The sequence below is a fragment of the Mobula birostris genome, chromosome 15 (assembly GCF_030028105.1).
Source record: "Mobula birostris isolate sMobBir1 chromosome 15, sMobBir1.hap1, whole genome shotgun sequence".
In the NCBI taxonomy this organism is placed as follows: Eukaryota; Metazoa; Chordata; class Chondrichthyes; order Myliobatiformes; family Myliobatidae; genus Mobula; species Mobula birostris.
Window position 1 is genome coordinate 50,808,992 of NC_092384.1, and position 19,630 is coordinate 50,828,621.

The window sequence follows — 19,630 nt, forward strand, 5'->3', positions numbered from 1 at the left end:
TCATTGCATATTGGATAATAACGTTACACCCACCCATTCACCTCCCCCCTCACCTCCGTTCAGGACCTCAAACAGTCCTTCCAGGTGAGGGCATAAATCACCTGTAAATCTGTTGGAGTTGTTTATTGTATTTGGAGTTCCCAATGCGATATCCTCTACATTGGTCAGAACTGATGTAAGTAGGGGTTCCACTTTGGCAAGCAGCTTTGCTCGAAATGCTTTAATTCCTATCCTATTCCCGTTCTGATATTTCAGTCCATGGCCCCCTCTTCTACCACAATGAGGAAACTCTCAGTGTGGAGAGGCAACAGCTCATATTCTATCTGGGTAGCCTCCAACCTGATGACATGATTATTGATTTCTCCTTCTGGTAATTTTTCTTTTGCCCTCCCCCTACCCTCTTTTTCCCACTCTGACTTCTTACCACTTCTCCTTACCCCCTATCATCTCTTCCAATGGCCATCCTTCCCTTTCTACCATGGTCCACTCCTCTCCTGTCAGATTCCTTTTTCTCCAGCCCTTTACCTTTCCCACCCACCTGGCTTCACCTACCCTCTTCTAGCTTGTCCTCCTTCCCCTAACTTTTTATTCTGGCATCTTCCCCCACACTATCTAGTCATGAAGAAGGATCTTGACTGAAACATCGACTGTTAAATCAATTCAGTAGATGCTGCCTCCAGTATTTTGTGTGTTGCATTGGGTAAAGATGGTAGCTTTAGTAACATGAATGCATTAATATATTTGCAAAACAAAATACAATAAATGTCTAGTTCATATACCATTTTCTTTAACGCTCCTAACCTTTTTTTGAAACGTGTAATTCAATAGAATAGCACTGAATGATTACAAAAGTCTTTAGGGTTCAGTAGTTTCATATCAACTCACTGGCCTGCATTTTATGGATGTAATAACTGCAGGAAAGTTCACAGTATATTTGCAATTTGGTGGATACACAGTTTATCTCAAGTTGCTGCTGGTGATCAGTGAGCTTCTCCACAAACACCTGTTGACAGATTTCTCCAGTAGAATCAAGGTAAAAACTGGAGATATGTGTCAATTATAGAATTTCATCAAAATTCTGTTGTTGAGTGAAAGACAAGTGAGCTTGAGTTAGTTTACTAAGCCATTCCTGCATTTGGTAAACTCTGCCGAAGTGTAATTGGTTTTAAGATGGAAACATTTGTTCATGGCATATTTCTGTTTATACTTCAACTGAAGTGTATAATGATTTCAATTTTGCACCACTACAGATTAATTTGTGTGTTTTTCTTTCTGATTTTTTCACTGTGAGGACACTTTAATGATTGCTGTTTGTTGGTGGAGAACTGATTTCCCGTAATCAGGATCAGAAAAGATCTAAGTTCATGCTTCCGAATTAGGGATTTTTGTAATCATCTTTCACCGATCAGGGGAAAGTGCTATGCAGTGCAAAATCCAGACCTATGTCTTTGTGATAATAACTGACATGTTAATAGTCAAGGTGAAATGGACATGGGTCTTTCAATCCACTATGACCCAACTAACCAACACACAACTTTTAAAAGTCTTGGGTTTCTGGTTCAATATTGAATGAATGTTTCTTATTGCAGTACTTTTGAAGCTATTGTACCCTAACAACCAATATTCTTATCTCACTGAAATAGCTGTTAGCTCATGCACTAGATGAAAATGGGGTTCAACTTGAAGATGCAGTGGATGTTGTCATCGAAGTCATTGATATGAATGATAATAAGCCACAATTTGTTGCTCCAACTTTCTATGGCAGGGTGGTAGAAGGAGCTACACCAGGTAAGGGGAACATTTTGTTTTGTCTTATTTCTGAATTGAGATTGAGACAACAATTAAATGACAGTGAATCTTGATTTTGTTCGTCAATATATTAGTCTTACTCTAAATATATGTTTGTTGATCCAGTGTGATTGGATGAATCAAATGTTACAATTCTATTGTGCCTTGCTACCAAAAAGTTTCACTTGTTTTTTCTGAAGCTTTTGCATTTGTGTGTTTCCTGTAAGATCAGTGAAGGGTTTTGTCTCCCACCATTTCAAATAAGCAGCCACATTGTTTAATTTTTGCAATGATTATTTGGACAAGCAGGCTAATGAAGAAGTTTCTACATCCAGTAATACAGTTCTCACTGCGCAATATCATCTATTCACAGGAATAAGTGCACTTAATCTTCTTTTGGCCAGGAAAGTGACTGAATAAATTAACAAAACTTAAAATGGGCATTAACGTATCCTACTGTGAGCAGAATGCTACAAAGGAAAGGGCACATGATTGCTTCTCCCAAAGGTGCCATGCATTTATCTGACAGCTTTCATCACTAATTCTGACTGCAGGTTTTCTTCTCCCATATGGAGAATGTACTGTGTCTTGAACTCTCCAGCCTAGAGTTTGTTTAGGGTGTTCATTCAGAGTGAGAACATATTTGCAAAGGGAACATTCTGAGGGCTTCACCAGGATAGATGCTTTTGCTACTAATGGGCATTCAAGAACTACAGGTTGAGTACCTCTTATCTGAAAATCCAAAATCCAAAAACTCCAAAATCCAGAAATTTTTTGAGTGCTGACGTAATGTCACAAATCAAAAATTTTTCAAGACTCAAGGAAAATCTCAGGCGATGCACTGGTCTCTGTTCCACAAACAGTTCTGAGAAATGCAATGAACAGATGTTAATTAAAAATAGAAAAACACTGCATTAAGTGAAAAGTGAAGATCTCGATCATGATTTGAAAGAGAGTCAGCATCAGGGTGTATGTATTCCGCTTAACACTATGCTGATCATGAAACAAGCAAAGATCTGTCATGACAAACTGAAAATTGAATGTAATTGTGAATATTCAGCAAGCTGGTGAGAGAAATTTAAGAAAAGGCACAGCATTAAATTTTCAAAGTGTCTGCTGAACACAAAGCAGGAGAGAAATTTATTGATGAGTTTGCCAAGGTCGTCACTGATGAAAATCTAACACCCGAACAAGTCAACACTGCTGATTGTTTTTGTATCTTACATAAAACCTAATAAAAAGTCAAATACAAAAACAGCTTTCTTTTATCAAATGATGGCATCGTAGGTGGAGTCTGAAAGCTTGCTGTTGCTGTTGTTCAGCAGCTGGTTCGGGTATTCTCTCCCGATGTGCCTCTGCTGCTGCTGTTGCCTTGTACACATTATATTTTCATTACAGTAATGTTATGGAATAATTTTCACTGTTAGGTACATATGTGTGATGAGCAGGGGCATAACAAAGACTGCTTACCTTTCGCACATAAATTCAAAGAGTTAGAAATGATGGCGATCCCAAGCTGTCTCAGGTTATATTCCAAAGTACAAAATGTCCAAAATCTGAAACATTTCCAGCCCCAAGCATTTCGGATAAGGGGTGCTCAAACTGTGCTTGATATGAAATCAGCCACTTATGATCTGATGAGAGGGAATTACTTCTGATGAGTGTGAATCTTTGCAAGTCTTTACTCCTGGGGCTTACTGAGCCATACTCATAGCTTGGGTAATTTTCTTTGGATAGCTGGAGTGAGGTTATTTGTTGAGCGAGTGAATTGCTGATGATCCATGACATTTTATGCTGGAGCAGGCTCGAGGTCATGACCTCCTCCTGCAGTTTCTCTGGCTGGAGTAGCTTTGAGCAGCAGTGAGATTTATGAAGTCCTGTTCTTTACTTTCTCCATCTAGTTCTATCTGAGTGTTTCATTTAGTGGTATATATTTATGCATTCAAAATACAAGCAATCCTTTTTAATAGAGTATTATTTCATGTACAATTGCTAAAATTGCCCATTGTTTGTTCAATGGTAAAAAGTGTTGTACTGAGAGTGGGGAGGCTAATGTTGTGTATTTAATATTTGAGTAATCTTGTATCTATGATTAAGCATTCTTGTTTATTTAAATAATTATCATGAGTTAAATGTACAAGTACGTGAATTGCATACGTTATCACGCTACCACGTGATATGTGTGCACCTCACTAAAATAAACACTAAGTTAGACTTGCATTTTGATCTCCCATGTCTTCCTTTGAATTAGTTTAGTGTTTTGAAGTTACAAAACATAACAACTGATATTGCAGTAGGTCTGATTTATGAAAATCAATGTCTTGGCTGCATCTCAGAAGATGCAAAGTTATGTGATGAAATTGATCCAATTAAACCTATTACTTTCCATGGATTTGGGGCAAGAGAACGTTTATGAAGCTGTCGGTGTAATTTTAATGTACATTTGTCAATAGGTACTGCATTCATGAATGTGACAGCCACAGATGCAGATGAGAAAGACAATTCTAATTCTATGATCAAATACTCCATTGACAGTCAAGATCCAGCCAGTCCTAATTCACAGATGTTTACAATTAGTTCAACAAGTGGACTGATCAGTGTGCTGCATGCAGGTCTGGACCGGGAGGTAAGTGGGCAGAGATATGTCCGTGCACATAGTTGAAAAGTTTGTTGCTGAAATTTTTATTCCTATTTGTAGCATCTTTTATGCTGCTTTACCCTGCTTTAGTAAGTAATTACTTTCGTGTATAATGTTAAATCTCTTTTAAAATGTAATTCAATTCCAATTGAAGCATGCTCGAGGGTGCCCATGATGAATATTCTGTGCTTGCCTGCTTGTCCTTCAATAAAGTAAATATTCTCGACGTTTGTTCTATACTTTGTTACTCACCAATTCGTAGGAGAAGCATTTTTAATGGAAAGAAAGAAAGAAAGATGGAAAACATTCACAAATTAATATGACAGAAACATTGTCAAATTGCAACCACAGATACTGGGAAAGATTGTACTATAAAATAAATATTGAACATAAATAGTATGTCTGGTAGTAATGAAATTATTTTAAAAGATGATTTAGTCAATTGTAAAAAAAAATCTTATTTGAATTATACTCATCATTCCAAGAAAAATCCTGCTCAAATTTCTGTACATGTTGCAGGAGACATAATCTGTGTTAATGCCCTATGAGTTGGCATTCATTGCCATTTTAACAAAGGTACTTTATCTGTAGTTTGAAGTTGTCCAGTAGAAGAATTAGAGGGCAGTTGAGGAAAAAGATTTGCACTTTAAAAAGTGGGAAACTGGAGTGGTTGGCCTGGATACATGGAGAAAGTGACAACCCTTTTTACACTTATGATATTCAGATGAGGCATTGACAATGGTCCTACAGACCATGGACTGAGAAATGAGAAGTGAATGTGACCTTTTCTGACCACTATACATGAACGTGGTAGACAGAATGTGTTGTTTCTGATGATGTGAAAATTACACGTCATACAAGTTCTTTGATTCTTTTAATCTTGTTTCAGAAAGTGGATAAATACACGCTTATTATTCGGGCAGCAGATATGGAAGGTGAAGGATTGATGACCACTGCCACAGCAATAATCACAATCACCGACGCAAATGATAATGCCCCAAAATTTGTGACTTCATCGGTAAAGATTTCATTAGACAGATTTAAACATTTCCATTTGAATATAATAAACTGATCCTAAAATTCAAAATGAAATTATTTCTTTTTATTGTTTTGAAAAAGAATTTGAAGCATTGTGTGATCAAAAGTATACCATGCTCACTTTCATCTTGTCTTGATTGTGATGAAAATGTTGTCTTTTGACTTTGTTAGGGTAAAAGAGCTTACATCTTGGACGTTAAGGAAATCAACTGTCCCAGGTCACCATTGCTTAGTCCCTGGTCAGCATTATTGAGTTGTGATTCAGACAAAAGCTCCCACTGCCTCTATTTGATGAAAGGTCACTGTAAACAAAGTTTCAGAGGGCTTTGGGAAGTATTCTGCAGTAATTTGTTAGTAGCTTCAGGAGGATAGATTTGTTAAGGATTGGGTAGCTGGAAGGAGGGAAAGAATTTAGTCACAGAAAAGTACTGCACAGTAACAGGCCCTTCAGTCCATCTAGTCCATGTGAACCATTTAAAACACCTAGTTCCATTGAGCTGCACTGGACCATAGCCCTCCATACCCCTCTCATCCCATGTACCTATCCAAACTTCACTTAAGCTTGGGAATCAAGCTCGTATTCACCACTTGCTCATTCCACTCTCACCACCTTCTGACTGAAGAAGATTCTCTTCATGTTCCTCTTAAACATTTCACCTTTCGCTCTTAAGCCATGACCTCTCAATGTAGTCCCACCCAATCTCAGTGGAGAACACCCACTTGCATTTACCCTATCTATACCCCTTGTATTTTTGTAATCCTCTATGAAATCTCCTCTCAATCTTGTATGTTCTAGGGAATCTTTCATCTTTCTTTATAACTCAGATCCTCCAATCCTGGTAACATCCTTGTAAGTTTTCTCTGTACTCTTTCAACTTTATTTACATTTTTTCTGTAGGTTGGTGACCAAAACTACACACAATACTCCAAATTAGGCCTCACCAATATCTTATACAACTTCGACATAATATTCCTCCTCCTGTGCCCAGTACTTTGATTTATGAATGCCAATTTGCCAAAAGCTTTCTTAATGAACTTATCTATGTGTGACACCACTTCCAATGCATTATGGACTGTTTTCCCGGGTCCCTTTGTTCTACTGTACTCCTCTGTTCCTGACTGTTCACTGTGTTAGGCCTTGCCCTGGTTGGCCCGACCTCACGCTTGTCTACATTAAATTCCATCTGCTGCTCTTCAGCCCATTTTTCCAGCTGGTCCAGGTGCCACTGCAAACACTGATAGTCTTCTTCACTGTCCACTGCAAAGCCAATCGTGGTGTCATCGCAAATTTGCTGATCCAATTTACCACATTATCATCCAGGACATTGATATAGATGACAAACAACAACCGATCCCTGCAGCACTCCATGAGTCACAGGGCTCCAGTCAGAGGCAACCACCTACTACCACTCCCTGGCTTCTCCCACACAGCCAAAGTCTAATCCAAATGACTACCTCATCTTGAAAGCCAAGTGACTGAACCTTCCTGGCTAATCTCCTATGCAGGACCTTGTCAAATGCCTTGCAGAAGTCCACGAGGACAACATTCAGTGCCTTGGCTTCATCAACATTCCTGGTTACTTCCTTGAAAAACTCTGTAAGATTTGTTAGACATGACCTACAATGCATGAAGCTGTGCAGACTGTCCCTAATCAGTTCCTGTCTGTATAAGTACTCATACTGCATCAACCCTAGTTGAATTTGAGTTTTGGTGTTGATCAGGAACGTCTGCAACTCTGTAAATATAAATTACTGCACATTTCTAATTGCAGATTACTGTCGAAGTCCCTGAAAATGAAGTGGATTATGATGTGTCAAGACACCCTGTAACTGATGATGACCTGCCTTATACACCAGCCTGGAAAGCAAATTTCAGTATAACCTTTGGAAATGAGAGAAATCAGTTCACAATGATTACTGACCCACAGAATAATGGAGTTCTTAGAATTGCGAAGGTATGGCAGTCTACCAGTAGATTTTTGTAGTCATTTTAATATTTACTAGTAAATGATTTGGGCTTTTTCCACAACTTTGGCATCTACTTGATAACTGAACATTTTTAGGAGATGTCCTGCCCACAAAAGGCTAAATGTATCTGTGCGACCAACTACTCAGTTGGTCTGCCCTCAATAATGAGCAAAGGATGAACATTATCCAATGTTGATAACTTGCCAATAAGCTGCTCACTGAAGATCAATGCACTATCAGTAGATCACTTGACAGACTGACAAAGTGTGAATCACTGCACATGAAATTTGATGCAGAATGGTATCAAAGTGTTGAAAGGAATTGATGGGAAGTCTGTTAATTGTCCCGAGTTATACTTCATTCACATTGAGGAAGATGGTTGTGGCCAGTGGTTGAAATCCCCCCTTCCATGCTCATTCACCAATCCTAGGCTGCTGCAGAAATTCCTCGGTAACATGGGATCAGACTTTATGAGCTGTAAATAAAAGCTCATGTGGGAAGGTTCATTTATGTTTCCCTGTCAAGGAATGTTCAGTTCTTTCTGGAGCATCTCAAGATAAAGTAGATCAGTTCGAACTTGCATGCAGCAGGAATTGGATAATATTTGGACATGGACTGCAAAAATGGAAAATTTGCATACATGCAAAGCAGTGACTAAAAAGAAACTCTTAGCATCTCATGATATTTCTACAGATTTGACAGCAAAGTTCCCAGGGCCACCTTTATCAGAAACTTAAATGAACCAGTCATAATTCGAGTTAATGGCTGTATCATCTCATTTCTAGTTGAGAGTTTGACTCTTCACTTGCCTGCATGTATACAATTTAAACAACAGTCAAACCCGATCTGATACAGAAAGATTTCACTGGATTAGTGCCCTGCCTGCCACTCCAAACATGTACTTCCTCCACCACTAGCTGATTTTTTTTGCTGCAAAATGCACTGTAATTACTCACGAAAGCTTCTCCAAAGTTACCTCCCAAACCCACAACTTCTACCACCAGGGAAGAGAAGGACGACAGACACTTGGGAACACCCTCCATCTGCAGGTTCCCCTCCAAGTTACATGGATCCTGATTAGAAAAAGTGTATTAATATTCCTCCATTCCCACTGGATTTAAGAATCCTGAAACTATTAGCCCAACAACACTGAGAATATCTTCACTAGAAAGGCTGCAGGAGCTCACCAATGTTTTCCTTGGGCAGTCAGGGATGGCAGTAAGCATTGACTTTGTCAGTGATACCCATATCCTGCAAATAAAGTGAAATCTGGAGAGATGTGTGAGTTTGGTTCTCATTTCTCTGTTGGTCATGCAAACAACGTAGAAGGTGGAGCAGTACAGAACAAGAACAGGCTCTTTGATCCAGAACAGTTGTTACAAGGACCAGATATTTACTCTGAGAATATGATTCCTCTCCTGAGGCCAGGTATCTATTATTGGGAATGTACCTGGCTGTGTAGTGCACATGGATCAATATTGTGTATCATTAAGATATGAAAAAAGCTAATTTGGAAGATAATGTATTCAAATTTAATATAAATTGAAAACTCACAAGTTTCAATTTTGACAAATGTTTAGCTTGCTTTTCAATATGCATAATGTAAGGAAAAGTCAAAGATATGAGATGTAAACAGAATATATGTTCTCAGAGTTAAGACAAAACTTGCCATAGCTCAACAGACAGAAAAGTCGGTACTTCTTTGCATGTTAGTGTGGAACACTGCTATAATTGAGGCAATGTTTGTCATTGTGAAAATACCGACGTGGATTTGATTTTGTGGTGAAATGGTTCATTTAGGGATACAAAGAAACATCTTGCTAAGCTTTTCCCTTAAAAATAGGGAAACCTTGTCTTTTGTTTATTCTAAATAAACTACCAATCAATGTGATACTACATGTCATGTGCACTTTAGTTAACATTTTCTGTTTTCATGAAGAAAAACTTCACATGTATTACTTTGAACTTTTTACTGCAGCCTTTGGACTTTGAGAAGAGCAAACAACATGTGGTGATAATTGAAGTAAAGAATGAGATACCATTCACCGTTACCATGCCACTGTCTTCAGCTACAGTAACCATCAACGTGCATGATGTCAACGAAGCTCCAATATTTAATCCAGAAACGAAGACCGAAAAGCAGCCTGAGAATCTACCAGTTGGGAGTACAGTAACTACATGTAAGGCAAAGGACCCTGACACGGCTCAGGAGCAAACCATCAGGTATGAGATGGATTTGTGGGAGCACTTTTAAGTTAGCAGTATGTTCTCCTCCTCAAGGGTACAGAGAAGATATTTGTGCCTACAAAGAAGAACTATTAATTGAGAACTGCAAGGGGCATATTTGGGAATAGTCAATGTGATTGGGAATGCTGGAGCCTTGAGTTAGATCCTAGAAAAAAAATTGGGAGCAACAAATGCAATAGAGCAGATTGTAGACGGTGCCTCATGTGGAAGGGCTGTTTGGAGGACATAAAGAAACAAGTTTTTGTACCTCTTACAGCTGCAAAGGAAGGTACGAGGAGAACAAAGGTTTGGTGGGAAGGGAGGAGCAAACCAGGCAGTCACCAAGAGTGGCCTCTGCAGAGAGTGGAAGGAGGAGAGTAGAAGATGTGGTTGGTGCTGCAATCTCTTTGGAGCTCACAGAAATGGTGAATGACTTGGTTGTTATTGAGGCTACTGAGGTGCAAGGTGAGGGCCAGGGAAATTAACTCCCCCTTCCCCTCCTGGACGGTGAGATCAGATGTGAAGGAAAGGGAAGGAGTGCATGGCAGGGCTCCATCAGCAGGGAGAAGTAATGTTCCTGAAGGAGGAGGAAGAAAGGGGAAATCTTTCTGTTTTACTTTTTTTCTTGGTCAGTTGTAATCCTCCTCCTATACCCAATGCAGACTTTAAGCTATTGCCTGTGACTTATTTGCAATGCTTTCCATTGTCTCTTCTCTTTTTAAGGAAGCTGATATTGATAGTATTTATTCTATAAATATATTATCGTTCACTCACTTCCCCCGTACCTCTTAGACTGATGATAACCTGTTTCATTATCTCCTACTGCCATAACTGTTTTTAATAATTTCTATATCATACAGCTCCTTGCCTCCTCTGACTTGCTCTCACTATTGACGTCACTTATTCATGTCTTCAACATATTTGTGTCCTGGACAAAAGGCTTTGATCTCATTTGCTATTATTTGTTTTTCCTTCTTAAAAATGGTACAGTTGAAACAATAGTTTGCACAGCTGTGACAGAGTTTCTGTCCATTCATCATCTGCCAAATAACGAGTAGCAATGAGACATTAGACCAATCTATATTATCCATTGTAGCAATTCGTTTGCACATAAAACCAGAGCGTTAAAGGATGACTAGATCACCAAAATGTTTGGTATATGTAAAGTGTTTTAAAATTAGCTGATGTCTCTGCTTTACTTCCTGAAAGAACTCTATGCCACAATTACATTGGGTAAGGAGCTTATTAAAGTTACTAACTCGGTGATGGAACATCTGATTATCCATTACGGCAGCACTTAGAGATACATTATATTTTAAGTGGAAACTAGTTTTGTTCATTTTCTTTGATTTTGGGATTTGTGGTTAATAATTTATTTGTGTTGCTGCATATATTCCAGATACCGGATGGGAAGTGACCCAGCAAACTGGTTTAACATTGAGACGGAGACTGGCATCGTTAAACTCAACAGCCCTATGGATCGAGAGTCAGAATTTGTTAAAGATAGTATTTATACTGCAACAGTCCTTGCTTCCGATGATGGTGAGACTCTGTGGGTCTACAAGGCACATGCTGTAATTGTCATGGTCCGGTCCATGAAGTCCGGATGCCGGTTCACGGTCCGGCCATTGTTCCCTATTCCTGGTTTTCTGGTTTTCCCTTTTTCTGTTGGGTGTTCTAATTGAGGCAGCTGATTCACATTTTAGATAAATAGCTCCTTGGTTCAGCTTCAGTTGCTGGATTGTTCCTGTCAAAACCCGCTGTCTGAATCCCTTCTTGGCCCCTTCCTCCTGGAGCCTGGCCTGGCCTGCAACATTGTCTAGTTCAACCGTTGGGCAAGACCGGAGCCTTGCTGTGTCAGGATAAGAAACTCTCTGTCATTGTATGGACCTGTCCCTCTGTGTCCAAGCTTTTGCTAGGTAGGTCTGGCTGTTTGCGGCTACCTAGAGTTGAGAACTGTCTTTGTGTCCACACCTTTGCTAGGTAGGTCTGGCCATTTGCTGTTACCTAGTGTTGAGAACTGTCTCTGTGTCCATGCCTTTGCTAGGTAGGTCTGGCCGTTTGCTGCTACCTAGTGTAGAGAACCATCTCTCTGTGTATGAGTCCCGGCCCTACGTCCTGCTCCTTAGGAAGGGTCCTGACTCTGTGTAGAGCCCCGGCCCCAAATCCTGTTCCCAAGGAGGGGTCCCAGCTCTGTGTTCCCGTCCTCCCTTGACCAAGGTTCTGCGTTCCTGTCTCCCAAGTCCAAGGCTCTGTGTTCTATGTTCCTGTTCTGCCAAGTCCAAGGCTCTGTGTTCCATGTTCCTGTTCTGCCAAGACGAAGTCAAGGCTTCAGGGTCTCGTCCTGTCCTTGTGCCTCATCCTGCCCAGGAAAGCCTTGAGGAACCCAAGCCATGAAGAACCCAAGTCTTGAGGAACCCAAGCCATGTTCAGTCCTGTAGCCACATCATGTCCTCGCCTAGTTCCGGGGTTCGAGCCTGAATCAAGACCCAGGTTCTGGGTCCTTGTCCAGTCTCTGGCTCGGAGTCCAAGCCCTGGCTCCTAGTTCCCAGTTCCTTATCCTGGTCCCGCTTGCCTAGCCAATATCCTAGACCAAGTCTGTGTTCTTGTCCCAGCTCTCTAGTCAAGTCCTGTTCCTGGTACTTCAGTGTCTGTGTCTTGCATCTGGGTCAGCCACCAATGCCCCCTGATGATAGTAATATTTCAGCTTTCTCCATCAGTGATTCATGTTTCAATATTTTTTTATCCAGTGGTTCAGGAGAAGGTACGGTAGTGTAGTGGTTAGCAGAAAGCTTTTCAGTACCAGCAAACTGGGTTCAATTCCTGCCTCTGTCTATAGGTTTGTACGTTCTCCCTGTGACTGATTCTTCCAGATGCTCCAGTTTCCTCTCGCAGTCCAGAGATGTGCTGGTTGGTTGGTTAATTGGTCATTGTAACTTGTCTCATGATTAGGCTGGGGTTAAATTGGAGGGTTGCTGGGTGGCGCTGTGCTGCCGGGAGGGCCTATTGTGCTCCATCTTAATAGATAGATTGGTAAATGTGATTAATTTTGGTGAATTTTTCTCTTAATATGAAAGTGAGAATACATTTTGATTGGATTTATCTAAACCCTCCTGGATTTGGCCTTTGAAGCGTAATGTTCAAATCCCCTTTGTGTATCTCAAATATTTCTTCAGTACCAAAACAAGTTAGTGATGAGAAAAATCTAAAAAACACCTTCAGATTAGAGATTTTATTTGAAATCTCCATGTGTTAAAAGTGTCTTCTGGTGGGGAAGGCGATGTAAATTTGGACCAGTATTTCCCATTTCCTTGCTTTCAGCACTGAAGGAGGCTGTTCAACTCCTTGGTCCATGCCAGCTCACAGAGGGGCAATCTTAACTGTTCCATTCCCTTTTTCAATATCCCTATAACCCCACCATTGATTCTCTCTCAGAAGCCCATCAACTTCCCTCTGGTATGATTTCAGCATTAAGGAGTAATTCACAGTGCTGACTTAATATAGCTGGAGTAGCAAACAGCAGCTCACATGGTCAAAGAGAGGACAAATACACTTCACACTGACAGCACCTGAGGGCAGAATTGAACGCAGTTTTTCAACTAAATTGTCATGGAACCTATTATAAATTGGTGAAATATGGGTGAGACTTGGGCATCAGATCCACATTCTAATGGGCAGGGATATAGAGAGCCTCCTTTGAGTGCTACTCTTGTCCACTCCAAGTCCACCATTGAAGATAGATGTTGAAGGAAACCTGGTGCATGTAGTCTCAAAATGTATTGGTGAATTGAGTTGTAAATGATAAAAAGTAACTAGAACCAATTTCAAAATGAGTTTCAATGGGATTGGTTCTGCAATGTTGCAAATAGTTTGTGTTTCCTTTAATCCATGATGTAGTTCATCCATATAGTTTAAATTATTCAGCGGAACCAATCAGAAAAACACCTTCAGTGCTTCAGAAAAATTGTGCAATCCGCTGTTTATCTCTGACAGTTGTGTACTTGTACCCAACGTTTACAATACAGATACACTGATTTGGCTGATAACAGGGAGTAATCTGTTATTACCATAATATCACCAGTACGAAACTAGAGAGGACCTTATTGGTCCACATCAGAGTGCTCCTTGCTTGTATTAGGCACCATGGAACATGTGGTAAATGGTATATTGGACAAGTTTAAGATTAAGTCCATGGTGATAATTATATTTTTCAATGAAAAGGTTTTCAACTTTGAACGAAGCAATCTTATAAATGTGGAAATACACTCAGTGGCCACCTGAGTGTACCTCCTGCACCTAATAATGTGGCCCCTGTGTGCATGTCCATGGTCTTCTGCTGCTGTAGCCCATCCACCTAAATTTTCAACGTGTTGTGCATTTAGTGACGGGTCTTCTGCACACCACTATTGTAACACATGGTTATTTGAGCTACTGTCAGCTTATAACCATATAACAATTACAGCATGGAAACAGGCCATCTCGGCCCTTCTAGTCCATGCCGAACTCTTACTCTCATCTAGTCCCACCGACCTGCACTCAGCCCATAACCCTCCATTCCTTTCCTGTCCATATATCTATCCAATTTAACTTTAAACGACAACATCGAACCTGCCTCAACCACTTCTGCTGGAAGCTCGTTTCACACAGCTACCACTCTCTGAGTAAAGAATTTCCCCCCCCATGTTACGCCTAAACTTTTGCCCATTAGCTCTCAACTCATGTCCTCTTGTTGGAATCTCGCCCATTCTCAATGGAAAAAGCCTATCCACGTCAACTCTATCTATCCCCCTCATAATTTTAAACTCCTTTATCAAGCCCCCTTCAACCTTCTATACTCCAAAGAATAAAGACCTAACTTGTTCAACCTTTCTCTGTAACTTAGGAGATGAAACCCAGGCAACATTTTAGTAAATCTCCTCAGTACTCTCTCAATTTTATTGATATCTTTCCTATAGTTTGGTGACCAGAACTGTACACAGTACTCCAAATTTGGCCTTACCAATGCCTTATACAGTTTCAGCATTACATCCCAACTCCTATACTCAATGCTCTGATTAATAAAGGCCAGCATACCAAAAGCTTTCTTCACCACCCTGTCCACATGTGATTCTACCTTCAGGGAACTATGCACCATTATTCCTAGATCCCTCTGTTCTACTGCATTCTTCAATGCCCTGCCATTTACCATGTATGTCCTATTTTGATTAGTCCTACCAAAATGTAGCACCTCACATTTATCAGCATTAAACTCCATCTGCCATCTTTCAGCCCACTCTCCTAACTGGCCTAAATCTCTCTGCAAGCTTTGAAAACCTACTTCATCATCCACAACACCACCTATCTTAGTATCATCTGCATACTTACTAATCCAATTTACCACCCCATCATCCAGATCATTAATATATATTACAAACAACATTGGACCCAGTACAGATCCCTGAGGCGCACCACTACACACCGTCCTCCAATCTGACACACAGTTATCCACCACTACTCTCTAGCGTCTCCGATCCAGCCACTGCTGAATCCATTTTACTACTTCGATATTAATGCCTAACGATTGAACATTCCTAACTAACCTTCTGTGTGGAACCTTGTCAAAGGCCTTACTGAAGTCGATATAGACAACATCCACCACTTTACCCTCGTCAACTTTCTTAGTAACCTCATCAAAAAATTCAATAAGATTTGTCAAACATGACCTTCCACGCACAAATCCACGTTGACTGTTCGTAATCAGACCCTGTCTATCCAGATAATTATATATACCATCTCTAAGAATACTTTCCATCAATTTACCCAGCACTGACGTCAAACTCACAGGCAGATAATTGCTAGGTTTGCTCTTAGAACCCCTTTTAAACAATGGAACCACATGAGCAATACACCAATCCTCCAGCACCATCCCTGTTTCTAATGATATTTGAAATAGTTCTGCCAGAGCCCCTGTTATTTCTACACTAACTTCCCTCAAGGTCCAAGGGAATATCTTGTCCGGACCTGGAGACTTATCCACTTTTATCTTCCTTAAAAGCGCCAGTACTTCCACTTCTTTAATCGTCATACCTTCCATAACCACCCTTCTTGTTTGCTTTACCTTACACAATTCAATATCCTTCTCCTTAGTGAAATACCGAAGAAAAGAAATTGTTCAAAATCTTCCCCATCTCTTTTGGCTCCGCACATAGCCGTCCACTCTGATTCTCCAAGGGACCAATTTTATCCTTCACTATCCTTTTGCTATTAATATAACTGTAGAAACCCTTTGGCTGTATTTTCACCTTACTTGCCAAAGCAGCCTCGTATCTTCTTTTAGTTTTTCTAATTTCTTTCTTAAGATTCTTTTTACATTCTTTATATTCCTCAAGCACCTCATTAACTCCAAGCTGCCTATATTTATTGTAGATCCCTCTCTTTTTCCGAACCAAGTTTCCAATATCCCTTGAAAACCATGGCTCTCTCAAACTTTTAACCTTTCCTTTCAACCTAACAGGAACATAAGGTCCTGTACCCTCAAAATGTCACCTTTAAATGACCTCCATTTCTCTATTACATCCTTCCCATGAAACAAATTGTCCCAATCCACTCCTTCTAAATCCTTTCATGTCTCCTCAAAGTTAGGCGATTGACCCAGTCTGGTTATTCTCCTCTGACCTCTCTCATTAACAAGGCACTATTGACCACAAGTTCCACTCACTGGATGTTTTTTGTCCATCACCCCATTCTAGAGACTGTTGTACATGATAATCTCAAGAGATCAGTAGTTTTTGAGATAATCCAAACATCCCATCTGGCACCAATAATCATTCCACAGCAAAGTCATTTAGATCACATTTCTTCCTCATTTTGAAATTTTGCCTGAACAACAACTGAACCTCCTGACCATGTCTGCATGCTTTTATGCATTGACTTGCTGCCACATGATTGACTGCTTAGATATTTGCATTAATGAGAAGGTGTACAGGTGTACCTAATAAACTGGCCACTGAGTGTACATCAAATTTAATAGATAAAACTGAAGTGTTTTCATTATGAGACAGTGTCAAAGAAATAGAGGTTTAAAATCAATAAAAGTTTAAGATTGAAGAAAACTTGCTTCATAATTGGAATGAGTATGTCTTGAAAGAAATGTTAAGATGATGAGACTCTAAAGTTACTCTGGATGAATGAATTAAAATGGTCATTGTCAACCTTTTTCCAAGTGTTCATATAAAAAAGGCTGTCAACTTATAACTTTTTCTCCCTAAGTTTTGCTATTGGATTCAGAGTTTCATTTTTGTGTTTGCAGGGAGTCCACCTGCCACTGGTACTGGGACCATTCTTCTGCAGCTTGAAGATATCAATGATAATCCACCCATTGCTACTACACTTATTAACCGTGTGTGCAATGAAGATCCTGTCCCTGTGAATGTGACCATTATAGACAAAGACATCCCACCCAACACTTCTCCTTTTGTGGTTATGCTGGTTCATGGAGCTGAGAGAAACTGGACAATTGAATCAACAGAGAATCGTAAGCTTATTAAATTGAAAACAGATTTATAAACGATAACTATATATGTTTTTTTAACCTTCCTTCATTCTTCCCCAGTAAATAGTTATCTCTCCCTAGAATTTAATGCCTACTTCCTGGATGTAGCACACTTTGGGAGAAGGCTCAAAAGTGTTCAGCTGTGAGAATCGTAAATGAATATTCTTTTACTCTCACTTTGTCCTTATACCAGCTTCCCTTGATGCACTTACATTCTGCCCTTATTTGTCATCCCTACGTGCCTCCAATGTTATTGCAAGGTGTTAGACAAAGGGATTCAAGGAAACCAACATCAAGGCAAGAAAATGGGAGAAGTGATGGTCTGATGGAACAGCTGGACCTGTAGATCAGCAACATGAACGGATGGTCGTGGTGTTTGGGGTTGGGGAGGGAGACATGGTGATGGGGGAAGTGAAGATTTGGAAGCCTGTGGAGCCACATTCCTAGAGAATGTGTTTCTGTTGCTGTAACCTCTCCCACCCCCCCCATCACCCCCTCCAAAACAATCAAGGATGGTTAAAATGGCTGCAGCTGGTGTGTCAGTGCCAATGGGACTATGATCAGTATGCGCAGTGTATACTGGGTGCAGAATGGCAAATGGTATTGGGACTAAGGAAATTGGACTAAAAATGTGGGCCAGATCAAAGTGCAGATTGCAGTGAGGCTAATAATCTCGGTTGAGGAGAATTAACACGAGGGACAATTGTCCTGCTGTCTGCAAACTGACACCCAAACATGTTCCATGTTAAGCAATACTTTCTTGTGTAGAACTTACGAAGCAACATGTTTTACCACTTTGGTGGTAAGAACGGGAAGGCAGATTATTATCTAAATGGAGTCAAGTTAGGAAAAGGGGAAGCACAACGAGATCTAGGTGTTCTTGTACATCAGTCACTGAAAGCAAGCATGCAAGTACAGCAGGCAGTGAAAAAAGCTAATGGCATGCTGGCCTTCATAACAAGGGGAATTGAGTATAGGAGCAAAGAGGTCCTTCTGCAGCTGCACAGGGCCCTGGTGAGACCACACCTGGAGTACTGTGTGCAGTTTTAGTCTCCAAATTTGAGGAAGGACATTCTTGCTATTGAGGGAGTGCAGCGTAGGCTCACAAGGTTAATTCCTTGGATGGCGGGACTGTCATATGTCGAAAGATTGGAGCGACTGGGCTTGTATACTCTGGAATTTAGAAGGCTGAGAGGGGATCTTATTGAAACATATAAGATTATTAAGGGATTGGACACGCTGCAGGCAGGAAGCATGTTCCCACTGATGGGTGAGTCCAGAACTAGAGGCCACAGTTTAAGAATTCGGGGTAGGCCATTTAGAACGGAGTTGAGGAAAAACTTTTTCACCCAGAGAGTAGTGGATATATGGAATGCTCTGCCCCAGAAGGCTGTGGAGGCCAAGTCTCTGGATGCTTCCAAAAAAGAGATGGATAGAGCTCTTAAAGATAGTGGAATCAAAGGTTATGGGGATAAGGCAGGAACTGGATACTGATAGTGGATGATCAGCCATGATCACAGTGAATGGCAGTGCTGGCTCGAAGGGCCGAATAGCCTACTCCCGCACCTATTGTCTATTGTTTTCTTTTATTTAGCTCACGTGAAGCTGTTGAAGCTGAGGAATAAAATTGAACCTAATACGTATGAAGTCTCTCTGAAAGTGACAGATGGTGGGACACCACAACTCTCTCAGGTTACAGGATTGCGAGTGGAGGTGTGCGACTGTGAACATGGTGCTTGTAGCCAGAAGATTGCTGCTGGTGCCTTTGGCTTCCCTGGCATTTTGGCTATTCTGGGTGCTATCTTGGCTTTGTTGCGTGAGTATCATTTGCATACAATTTAAAACAATAACAATGCCCTTTAGCTTTGCTGAAAATTAGATTGTAAATTAAGTTTAAGGGATATACCTACTATTCAATGCTCACACAATTTAAGAATTTTTCCCTCAAGAACTTCTGAGACTGAATATAGAGGAAATGCCACTTGATTTGGGAATGAGAATGAATGGAAAGTTGTGGCTTTTGCTAAGAATTATACAATTAGTCTCTCTTCTGTGTGTTTGTTTGATTTTCCCCTGTGTGTTTTTGTATAATATATAATCAAGGCCATTTTCAAAAGATATTATCAATTACACTTCAATCACTTATTTAAAGTGACTTCCTGTGTTTTTGAAAAAAGAAATCTCATTTCCTCTGGTTCTTTTGTCAATTACATAATATTGTCCAGTTGCCCCTTACTTACTTTATTAACATCTTCATGATTTTGAATTCTAATGAACTATCTCCTTCGAAGGAAAGCAATCCCTGATTGCACAGATGAGTTTTATTCCATTCGTACCTCCAGCCTATTTCTCTTGTGATCAACATGAGATGTTTAAAATTTCCATGACATTTATCTGGTGACAGCCACTGAACACTGCACCCTCCACCATAGTAAGATACT

General features: G+C 40.3%; 1 protein-coding gene across 1 annotated transcript in view; it reads left to right on the top strand.

Moving 5' to 3' along the window:
* LOC140210625 (B-cadherin-like) overlaps positions 1-19,630 on the top strand; it is a 60,744-nt gene that overhangs the window by 35,155 nt on the left and 5,959 nt on the right. The window contains exons 6-13 of the mRNA XM_072279758.1: positions 1,644-1,788; positions 4,242-4,414; positions 5,316-5,444; positions 7,237-7,419; positions 9,411-9,655; positions 11,058-11,200; positions 16,947-17,171; positions 18,784-19,005. Of these exons, the coding sequence (XP_072135859.1) occupies positions 1,644-1,788; positions 4,242-4,414; positions 5,316-5,444; positions 7,237-7,419; positions 9,411-9,655; positions 11,058-11,200; positions 16,947-17,171; positions 18,784-19,005 (1,465 nt within the window). The remainder of the gene's footprint in view (positions 1-1,643; positions 1,789-4,241; positions 4,415-5,315; positions 5,445-7,236; positions 7,420-9,410; positions 9,656-11,057; positions 11,201-16,946; positions 17,172-18,783; positions 19,006-19,630) is intronic.